This window comes from Dermacentor variabilis, chromosome 1 (assembly GCF_050947875.1).
Source record: "Dermacentor variabilis isolate Ectoservices chromosome 1, ASM5094787v1, whole genome shotgun sequence".
Classification (NCBI taxonomy): Eukaryota; Metazoa; Arthropoda; class Arachnida; order Ixodida; family Ixodidae; genus Dermacentor; species Dermacentor variabilis.
The window spans coordinates 285,261,503-285,273,073 of NC_134568.1; the positions used below are offsets into that span (position 1 = coordinate 285,261,503).

General features: G+C 46.7%; 1 protein-coding gene across 1 annotated transcript; it reads left to right on the forward strand.

The window, feature by feature from the left end:
- Nucleotides 1-5,896: 5,896 nt before the first annotated feature.
- LOC142569320 (uncharacterized) lies at nt 5,897-6,199 on the forward strand. The gene has a single exon (XM_075678606.1). The coding sequence runs from the start codon at nt 5,897-5,899 to the stop codon at nt 6,197-6,199; it is 303 nt and encodes a 100-aa protein (XP_075534721.1).
- Nucleotides 6,200-11,571: the final 5,372 nt, after the last annotated feature.

The following is an 11,571-nucleotide window of genomic DNA, read 5'->3' on the forward strand; positions in this document are numbered from 1 at the left end:
TGACCCCAGCAGTGACCCAAGTTGTCTACCCTGACGGGCAGATAGATAGATAGATAGATAGATAGATAGATAGATAGATAGATAGATAGATAGATAGATAGATAGATAGATAGATAGATAGATAGATAGATAGATAGATAGATAGATAGATACGCAGGCAGGCTCAAAACGGCCGAAGTAAGAAAAGAATGCGAATCCCATTAAATGTATGAAGAGACGCCCATGCAGCCATTGCTGTGTGCAGCTCAAAATCAACAGCTGCTTTGCCACATCTATCAATCCCATCCACGCTTTCGGTCCCTCGCGTTTTCACTGTTGAAGGTTATGAAGGCTCCTCGGTGAAACCGCACCGTGGCCCTTCAGGCAGTGTTAAAGAAGCAACGAGGTAAAAAAAAAAATTATGCGAGATTGGTGAGCTTTTTGCTGCTTCCGTACTGGGTTTTATCCTGACAAATGTTTGTGGTGCATTCTGCAATTTTCTGAGCAAGGCAAAAAGAATTCCATTCGTAAATTTTTCTTTTTTTCTCCTTTTTATGTACACATATTTTATTTTACTATGACTTCACGGTTTTTTTTTTAAGTTCAGCTTATTTTAGCCACTTTCAGTAACGCTTACAACTGTAAAAAAATTAAAAGAAAAATTTCCCTTGTATTGTTGGATTCATGGCCGATCCTCCAGAATGGACTGCGCCGTTTTATTAAGGAACAACCAACCCGCCGACTTCCTTTCTGATCCCCGTCGACTAAATCGATAAAGATGATAAGGATGACGACGACACCAGCAATGTATTTTGCCTTCCCACCCGCCGTGGTTGCTCAGTGGCTATTGTGTAGGATTGCCTTTAAACAGCACTGTTATTCTTTCCCTTGGAGCAACAGTATTGGGATACAGCCACAGGAAGGTTTGCCTAGCCATTTATTTTCTATGTGGCACAAAAAGAATGCCTTGTTAATAGTTCTTAGTTTCCACAATTGATTTACTTCTACTTCCAGTCTAGAAAATTCAAAAAGTAAAAGCACAAATGCCAAGTTTAAATCCTACTAGTATTACTATTAAAAAAATTTACCTATTCAAGCTTAAGTATATGTTTTTTATTATTATTGTCATTCTTTTTTAGTATTCCTATCAACGCAAGACTTACTATAGTATTGATCACTATTTTTACTCATGCATTCACAGTTTATTTGTCATCTTGGATTATATATTTATTTTACTTTTTGTCTTAGTTATTTATCAACCAATTTCTTTTATTTATTCAATTACCACCCGATTCGTGGCCTATCCCCCATAGTGGGTTTGTGCCATTAATTGAGGCTTCATCATCATCATCACCATCTGGTGTTGGGCTGCTGAGCACGAGGTCGCGGGATCGAATCCCGGTCGCGGCGGCCGCATTTTGATGGGGGCGAAATACGAAAACACCCGTGTACTTTGATTTAGGGACACGTTAAAGAACCCCAGGTGGTCGAAATTTCCGGAGTCCGCGCGTGCTACTTTCCTGTAGGGAATGCTATGTGATGCTGATAACGCGCATGCCGCTCGTTACTGGGAAGTACCGGGCTCGCAGCGTTAAAGAAAAGAAATGCGGACAAGACAGATGACGTTTATTGTTGTGTGGCAGGATACAACCCAAAGGGTGTTATTTTGTTTTAGAGTGTGACTCGTTGAATATTCCAGCGTAATCGATGGCGCTGGTATACCTTCCAGAAAGTACAGCACTATTCCCGTCGCGCATGCAATCCGATTACACAAGCTTCGGTGAGATAAGCAACAGATAGAATCAACGACAACATTCTAGTAAGTTCCAAATCATGCAGGCGCGCCTTGCCCTCAGATAACCTGAAGTTGTTAATGGGTGAAATGCATTTCCCGGAAAAAAAAGTCGCAATTTCGCCCGGAAGGCGAAGCATCGATTACGATAGCAAAGTATGGGACAGCTATACGAAGTATAAATGATAGTTTTATCGGCCGTGTAAACTTGTAAACATAGGCATACTAACTAAAGCAACAAGCATGGTTTCACGTGCTCACAAGCAAACATGAACACATCAAACTCCATGACCGCGGATACTCGCTGTGAAAACTCTGGAGTGAGGTAGCGCGGCAGCAGCAGCGAGCGAATTGGCCTTCTCGCTGCGTCTGGCATCCCCCCCCCCCCCCCCAACGCGAACTAAGCCACGGAAAGACAGCGCGCGACGAACTTTGCCCTCTGCGCAGATTATTTGCAAGGTACAGCTGCCCGGGCGAACATTTACAATTGCTAGTAGGTACGGCTGGGCGTGGCGTTTCTCGAGGCGCTCGGCGTTTCTGCGCAGGCGCGACTAAAAGCGGCTGAGAGAGAGAAAATCTGGGGGCCTTTGCTTCTCGAATATCTGACTCTGCCTAGGCACTACGTCGGTGAAGTTTCTTCGCGCGTGTTGCATGCGTTTGTCCCTATAGGCGTGCCGCCATTGCGGTGTGGGGTAGAGTTTGTTTACGCTCGGACGGGTGGCTGCCCGCGCAGTAAAACATGTGAACCAGTGCACACTGACGCCCAGTTTTGTGATCGCTGTGTCTAAAGCTACATCGGATAGACTTTCTCGCGCGTGCGGCGCTGGTGATGAGTCAGTCATGCCGGAATATAATTTGTCGCGCCTTATGGCACTCTAAATTCAAAAGAAAAGAAAGGGTAAAACATTTTCCCGGGGGAGCAATAAGGGCCGTAGTAGAGGCCGGGCCTGCTCTCCTGGACTGTTCAAGAGAATTTCTGAATGGTCCCCTTTGAGTGAAATAAACGCACAGCGCCTTAGCAACCACACTTGAACGCGAAAACCTTATGTCATGCCGTGAGGATTACTGGCTTTGCGCCTCGTCCACGTTAGCTTACGTTAGCTTAGGTTTAGGTTAGGTTCAGGTTAGCTTAGGTTACGTTAGGTTAGGTTAGCGTAACAGGCGTTGGGGTGCCGCGGCGTATTCCCACCGCAGTTACGCCTTGCGGCGTTATGTCACGTTAGGTTAACGTTAGCTTAGGTTGGGTTATGTTAACGTTACGATATAAGTTAGTGTAAAATCCATTAGGCTGAAGCGGCCTATTTTCATAACGGTTACGTCGTGACCATTATTGTCTTTAAAAATTATGGGGTTTTACGTGCCAAAACCACTTTCTGATTATGAGGCACGCCATAGTAGAGGACTCCGGAAATTTCGACCACCTGGGGTTCTTTAACGTGCACCTCAATCTAAGTACACGGGTGTTCTCGCCCCCATCGAAATGCGGCCGCCGTGGCCGGGATTCGATCCCGCGACCTCGTGCTCAGCAGCCTAACACCATAGCCACTGAGCAACCACGGCGGGTGACCATTATTGTCTTTCTGTCTCGGCCTCGTTACGCTATGTTAACGTTAGGTTAGGTTACCGTTGGGTTAGGTTAGCGTAAAACGCCTTACGGTGCGCGGCCTATTCTCATAGTGGTTGCAGAGGTGTCGAGCGTCGCCTGCGCCCTTTCAGCCACTCGCATTCAACCGCGGTTGCTAATGCGCTCTGCCTTCTGGATTTTCAATATATGCAGACCGGCCTCTTCCACGGCCCCTACTGCTCCCATGGAAACATTATCACCTGTTTCACCGCGCTGGTAGCCAGCCTCCGAGCGCAAACATATTCGAGCCCACTCTGCAATGCCGGCACGCCTAGGGACAAACGCGTAAACATGCGCTAACTTCTCCGTAGTACCTAGGAAGTGTCAAGGAGCAAAAGGCCCATTATTTTCTCTCTCGCACCCGCTCTCACTCGCGCATGCGCGCAATCGTCTGGCGCCTCCGCAAGTACCACGCCCCACTGTACTTAAAAGTCGCGCCAGGGCTAGAAGGCGCCCCTCCTCCCTATTCTCCCCCCGGAGCCTTGGGCGCGAAGGAAGACGGCACGCTTCCTTCCCACTTCTCTGCCTTGCGTGCGTGGGATCGAACCGCGATCGTGGCTCAGCCTCGCACGCTTTCAATGGCACATACATCATACGGAACATCATACGCACATACGGAACCTTCACGCGACGGCGACGAGGTGGAAATACGCCTGGAGTCTCCATATAATTGCCATCGCAATAAAGGGATAAATGTGTACTCGTGTCAATATGCACGCCTCCTGTCAGCCGAAGTCTCTCCTGTAACGCTGCCTGTAAGTTGATTGCATACAGGGTGTCCCAGCTAACTGTAGCCAGAGTTCAAAAATATGCTAAAGCTACGCAGCTGGACAGAACGAAGGTAATGTTTGCGTCGCTTTGAGATACTAAAATTATTTTTTTTTCATTCCACCTAATTAGATAATTAGTCTCAATTAATTATTAACTTTACAAATATTATTATTAGCTGGAAAATGTCAATGAGAAAATTGTAGAGCGACATGAAAAACTCCCGATACAACTTTCTGTTGCTCAATACGTGCTACATAAAAGTGTTTTTCCGAGTGTGAAAGAAGCCCGCAGGCCTTCGTCCTGGAGTGAACATAAAATAGGATGTTGATGATGATGATGGTTTATAAAAAGGAACGAAGGTCAGCCCGAGATTTCGTGCTCTACCTACTCTTCGCTATATAAGGGGAAAGAGGGAACGCTAGAGGGATGGACGATGATGATCGCGGGTAATGCCGAGTACCCAGAATAATGTCCCGAGAGAATGGTTGCCAGAGGAGAGGCTAAAGCCTGCCACGCTTGTGTGTAAGCTGGGCAGACGTAAAACAGTATTGTCTGTATTTCTTTTTCTTTTTTTTTTCGGGTGTGTGTGTGTTCTACAGAACACTTAATTCTCAAACTATGAACACGATGTTGTAGTGACCGTTTGCCACTTGATTTCCCCCCGCTTCTGTGAAATTCAGTTACCTCGCGTGGTGTCCACGTGGGGGGTGATTGGCCCTGCTCTTTTTTTGGGACTTGAGGTGGCTGCCCGAGAGGGGCACCACCCTGCCACTAGGCAAACTTATTTTACTGTGAAATAAAGCCAGTCCACTCATTGTTCTCAACCTGTCAAAACCTGTATTACTTGCCTCCGCACATCATCGTTCCAGCTTGCGGCGGTGCCTCTTCCCTACACAAGATTGGTCACAGCTGACGCAGATCTGATTTGGACGATCGCCGCCTGTACTCGCCCCTATCGTTGCGCTTGAGTGTTAATTATTGTGTGGGTACAGGATCGCCCAATAAAGAATTTCGGGACTCACAGTTTTGCCATCATCTTATTCTTCGGCGTCATTACAACATGACAATATACATCACTATATTGGATCTACTTAACTCAGGCGAGGGACTATATGTATATTGACGCCCTCTGCAAAATTTGTAAGCAGGAAGGTACGCTAGACCACGTAATATGGGACGCCGCTGGTTCCCCTGCAGGGGCCAAGGAAAAGATTGACAGCAGAGAAACCTGGGAGGCCTTGCTCCAGAGTGAGGCTGAAACGACCAGCGTTGAGCAATCCGCCTGGCCGTTGAGGCCGTGAAGACTTACCGTCCTCAACGCGCGGGGACTGCTTCTTCCTCCCCCCATACCTGCGTGAAGGGTAAGAGGCGGGCACCTCAGCTGGGTGGAATAATAAAGTTTTCAATCAATCAAGGAAAAGGTTTGCCCGTTCAGACACCGCATCGACATCGAGAAAGAGAGCGCGCGGCCGCACGGTGTCTCGTGGAAAGAAAGACGACGTGCCGTATCTGTGCGCGAGCGAACGCTGTTCCCCGTTCGAACGTTTCTGGGGCCTTCTGGAAGTCGGACAGCGAAGGGAATCCTCTGGAGTCAAGCGGATCGCTGCAAGATGGATTCCGGACAATCGAAACGCGCACACGGCTGGGATCATCTGCAAGGACTCGACGAGGCATCAGCAAAGCGCCCTAGACTTACCCTTTCGTCGGATACCCCACCGACTGCTCCGGCAATGGCTCATCAAATGGATCCTTCACCGTCCGCCGGCGTCCCAGTAGCCAACATGCATGAGGAGATGCAGTGGATACACTATCATCAGGAGCTTTGCCTCCAGTGGGCCGCGTCCAATGCCAGGGTTCCAGAAGGTCCCGTAAGTTCGCTGCTTCGGCAGGCCTCCATGGAGGAAGACTTGCCACCTGCCCATCTGGGCCATGCTCCTTTCATCAACTTCCAAATGGGCCTCATTTGCGAGCGCATGATGAAGGAACGCCAGAACCGCACGCGTGAGGAGTTCGACCATGTGTTCTCTGCGTAGCCCTCTGAGCAGCGCTGCGCATTTCTTCAACGTGATGGGCGTCGCTTCGCAAGGGGACATGCGCGAGCTCTGGCACGAGGAAGCACCAGGAAGAATCCTACTGGCAAAGCCTGCACTGTACAACAGCAATAAAGGTCGGGACTGAACACATGAGTCTGTCCTACAGTGGCGTGTTTATTTTATGGAGAAAAAATTCGTACCCGCCAGAGGTGCTCAGGGGCCATGGAATTTAGATGCAGAGCTCGCGGTCACGTGTTAATTTCCGGCTGCGACGGCAGCAAGCCTAATGTGCTGAGATGAAAAAAAAATGAGAAGCTAGTGAACTGAGCATTATCCGCACATGGAACCCCAAGTGGTTGAAATTATTCCGCGACGCGGCTTACTATTCCGCCATACACTCGTGTCTTTGGAACATAGGGCCCCATGCAGCCCAGTTTATTAATAAAATGTAATTCTGGGAGGTAGGTCTGTCTAACGTGAGCGAGAATGAAGCTGGGAAGGCAAAATGCATAGCCGGTGTCGTCGTCATCAATATCGTTATCTTTATCCATTTATTCGACGGGGCTCAGAAAGGAAGTCGGCGGATTGGTTGTTCCTCAATGAAACGGCGCAATCCACTCTGGAGGATCGGCCATGAATCGGGCAGCACAAGCGTTAAAATAGTGCAATCAAATTTGTTGCCTTTGTAAGTGGTTAAAATTAAAGATAAATTACAATTACGTGAAGTCCATAGTAAAATAAAATATGTGAATATAAAAGAAGAAAAAGAAAAATTTTGGAATGCAACTCTTTTTGTCTCGCTCAGAAAATTGAAGAGGGCACCACAAACGTCAGTCAGGCTAAAACCTGGTTCGAAAGTAGCAAAAAGCTAACCAATGTGGCATAATTTTTTTTTTTTGATCTCGTTGCTTTTTTACGACTGCCTCATTCGCTGCGGTGCTAGTGCCGCCGAGGAGCCATTACCAGCTACAACAGAGAAGACGCGATGGACCGAAAGCGTGGATGGGATCCACAGGTGTAGCAAACCAGCTGTTGATTTTGATCTGTACACTGCAGCGCCTGCTTGGGCGTCTCCTAATACATTTATTGCGATTCGCATTCTTTTCCTACTTCGGCCGTTTTGAGCTTACCTATCTATCTATCTTGTTAGGCCGACCCAGTGACCCAAGTTGTCTACCAGTCAGGGCTACAGGGGATGCGCTCGTGCATGGTCGTAGTGCCATCGTCGTCATCCCAGCGTCGCGATCTTACTCACGTCATGACGTCGTTGGTTCTTTATTCTATGGTCATACGCCTTCGTCGATCCATCGACGTCCTTCCTTCTTCGTCATTCGGTTGTTGATAGTGCTGTCGGCAATCAATTGTTATTATGCCTGCATTATCCTAACATCGTGTCATTGTGTCTTCATCAGATAGTCGCTACCATGCATCCGTTATCACCGTCGTCGTCATGCTATCGTGGTCATGCCATCGTCTTTCCAGCTTCGTCATCCAGTTGCCCTTCCGCCTTCGTCACGCCATTGTCTTCATACCATCGTCGTTATCCCATTGTCCTCATGTCGTCGTCACGCTGTCGACCTTATACCACCGTTATCATTTAGCAGTCGCCTTGTAGTCGCCATGCCGTCGTCGTCATGCCACCTGCGTTATTCTACAGTCGTCACTCCGTCGGCATCGTATGGTCTTCATACCGCCATGCTCACAGTCGACCTTGAGAAGCCATTGCCATAGCCAAGTGGTACAACACTGGTTCACGTCATATACCGAGTGTTTTTTTAGAAGACTTTCGGTAATTCTTTTAAAAATCACGGGCAGCAGGTAACGCAATTATAATTTTTGAGCTGGATTGCCAAACAGGTGGATATTACCTGGGCGAGAAATCGAAATGCATAAGTGATTAATTAAACAATCCCCTAATTATAACTAATTACAGCGGTTGCGCGTGAATGTGCAACCGCATTCACGCGTTGGCGTGGTTGCGCCTAGAGGAGCGAACGAGCTAGTTCGCACATTGTTCACGGACGACGAACAACGGAAATGCGCTGGCTATACACAGCTTCGCTGTAAAAAGTTCCACTTAAAGCAAATACAGTTTGAGCAACGACAGTGATTGCAAGAACAACAGGAGTACGCCGACTATAACGACGACGGAGATGGAGACCCCGATGACGAAAACAGCTGCGACGACAACTACGCGACGATAATGACGACAGACAGAAAACGATCACTGCACGAAGAAGGCGTGATGACGACGACGGAACGACCCCGACACGATAATGACAGCGATTACGGTACGGTGACAACTCCGCGGATGACAAAGTGGCTCAAACGCCGCCGACGGCTCCCATGTGGAGAAGTTAAGACGAGGAAACATCGATACACATGGTTATGATGATATGACGATGATGATGCCTCCTACATGGTTATATTGCGCTCAGTTTTACAAACACGATATTAAGGAAGGACAGGACGTGGACGGACGAAGCGCAAACTACCAACTCTACAAACTACCAAGTTGGTAGTTTGCGCTTCGTCCGTCCACGTCCTGTCCTTCCTTAATATCGTGTTTGTAAAACTGAGCGCAATATAACCATGAACGTTCACCAACTAGCCCCCTTCATTGCTTTACTAAATGCCTCCTACAGACGCCGCGAAACTCTAACGAGAGAAAGAAGGAGAGATCGGCCAGAGTGATATGACTCTGTATATAGGATGCTATTCTATTCTAGGGATGTCGCTTGGGAGAAAGACGGAGAGACCCAACATAGCCCACTGTGCACTTTCAGAACGTAAAGATATTCCAGGTGCCCCGTCTCGGTATTTCCCAACGCGTAAAGATCATCTTTAAGGGTGATTGCCTTCCTTCGCATGTCAAGGTTGGTCATTTCCGACATGCTGTCCGGCCATTTGTTCTTAAGCAACTTCAGCGCCGAAAATGCCAGAAATGCTAGGTCATGTGAGCGTCCGTCTGTGGAAATACTACGATATGTTCCATGCTGCACAACATTATGCAGGCAACTGCCAGGCTAAACGTTACAAGTTTCCAAACTGTCAGAGGCGCCACGACGTCTCATCAAAGGACTGTGCAAAGGCAAACCTGTAAATTTTCGTTTTGAAAAAAAAAATGGTAAGAGACTCGTCGAGAAGCAGAATCCTGGGGTTGGCAGCTCCTCCTTTTCTATTTACCGACAAGTAAACTGGTCAACTTGGAACAAAAAGGTGGAAGAGGCATGCAAGGAAGCTTGTCTTGTCTGCAGCATTTAGGACCTCAGTACGAGTGTGATGGAAGGGGCTAAGTACATCTTTACGTCGGCAACAAAGCGTACGGATTGCGCTGTGAAACTGAGTGAATTCGAACCATTCGTAGGCATACCGAAAGGAGATACAAGCGCACTAAGTCAATCCACTTTCGGCACGCTCAACGTATTAAAAAAAAGACAAAAAGAATATTCAACGTCGTATGAACAGGCTCGTGAACAAACGATTGAACACATTTTGCGAATCACTTGACGCTCGAAAGCCCCTGTCCCCGAAACGAAGGACGGTTCAAACACTCCGCAGGTCACGCGGAGTGTTCTTCGAGTGTTAAGTATATATAATCCTGCTATTTACTTGTTTGTTTGTTTGTTCAGTGGTCAAGGTGAACTTTCACGTACTAACCACCTCCTGTCAGCGTTGAGCTGATGCTTGCGCGGAAGTCTCCTTGCTCCCCCCCCCCCTCCGGCCCTCCTTCGCTTACCATCTTCCTTATCATCTTTTGCTTATTGTACGCGTACACAGCCACACCGAGGGCTCTAGTGGTATTTGCTGTGCACATCATTGTATAGCGTATTCTAATCCCGGATTATAAATAAATTCGGGGGAGGCTGATGAATTGTTCTTTATTTTTTTGCGCTCCATTCAGCCGTGTTAAAAAGGTGTCAAGATATCTTTCAGCTCATGCTATTCTTACGTCATCGTGTATACTGTGGTAAGGTTTCCACACTGAAGCTAGAAAAAAGAAGTTACATTATGACCGTTATTTTTTTCTAAACCACTAACTGTTTTGTTGGTGGCCATGCTCCTTTTTAAGGTATAATTCCCTCTGCTTCTCCCAGTTTGTCTCTTAATTTTTTATTTTTACGAGATATCAATGCACCAAAAGTTTCCACAAGAGTTTGTAAAACACGATAAAGTGAAAATTAATTTGCAAGAAGTAATGAACAATGAAAAAAGATAGCGAAAGGACTCATACCTCATGATGACTGCCGATAGTAATGCGATTAGCATTTGAGCAATGTAGCGGCACTCCGTATTTCTGAAGTTGCGTTTTTTTTTTTTTTACATTTGTAGTCGTCATAACGAGATTTATGTTGCTGCGGTTTATACCGGGTGCTTCTGCGAAGACCTTCAGTAATCTTCAAAAATGATCTGTGGCAGATAGCGCAGTTCTGGTCCTTGAGGTGGTCCACTCGATGAGGCCGACTTTACTTACACAAAAATTGAAATGCCTAATCTACTAATTAACAAATATTGATTATTTAAGTTTTCAACTAATAAACTTAATTGACACACAGCAATTTACAAATTACTGCTCGTGAGACTGCAAGGCATACATACCCTCTTGAAAAGAATTCTTTGGGATGACATCATTTTCGAGATATGCATAGTGAAACCTGTTGTAAAAGTGGACTGTTGTTCCACTTACTTCTCCAACAAAACGCCGTTTTATGCATTGAAGCACAAAAGTAACTGGACCGCCAATCTATTTCTTCGCAAGGCCTGGAAATTAATATCTCGAAACTGGTGTCATCCTGAGAATTCGTTACAACTGGATCTACCTTGCGAACTCCTAGGCTACAATTTACGAAATGCAATATGTGCTGTAAAGAAATCAGTTAAAACAGAATTAGTGGATTTTTGTTAATTATTCAATTATGCATTTCAATTTCTCGCCCAGGTAATTCCCACCTGTTTGGCAATCCAGATCAAAACATTTAATTACGTTACCTGCCGCGCATGATTTTTAAAGGAATTACTGCAAGTCTTCGCAAGAACACTCGGTATATGACGTGGACCAGTTTTGTCTCACTATGCTATGGCACTGGCTTCACAAGGTCGCCTGTGAGCATGGCGGTATGAAGACAACCGCATGATACCGACGGAGTGACGACTATGGAATGACGCAGGTGGTATGACGACGATGGCATGGCAACTACAAGGCGATTGCTAAATGATAACGGTGGTATAACGTCGACAAGGTGATAAGGACAATAGGATAACGACGATGGTATGAAGACAATGGCGTGACGAAGGCGGAAGGGCAACCGGATGACGAAGCTGGAATGACGACCATGGCATGACCACGATAGCATGACGACGACGATATGATA

What these genes read in the sequence shown, in the direction of transcription:
- LOC142569320 (XM_075678606.1), top strand. Translation starts at nt 5,897, where the DNA reads ATGGCTCATCAAATGGATCCTTCACCGTCCGCCGGCGTCCCAGTAGCC.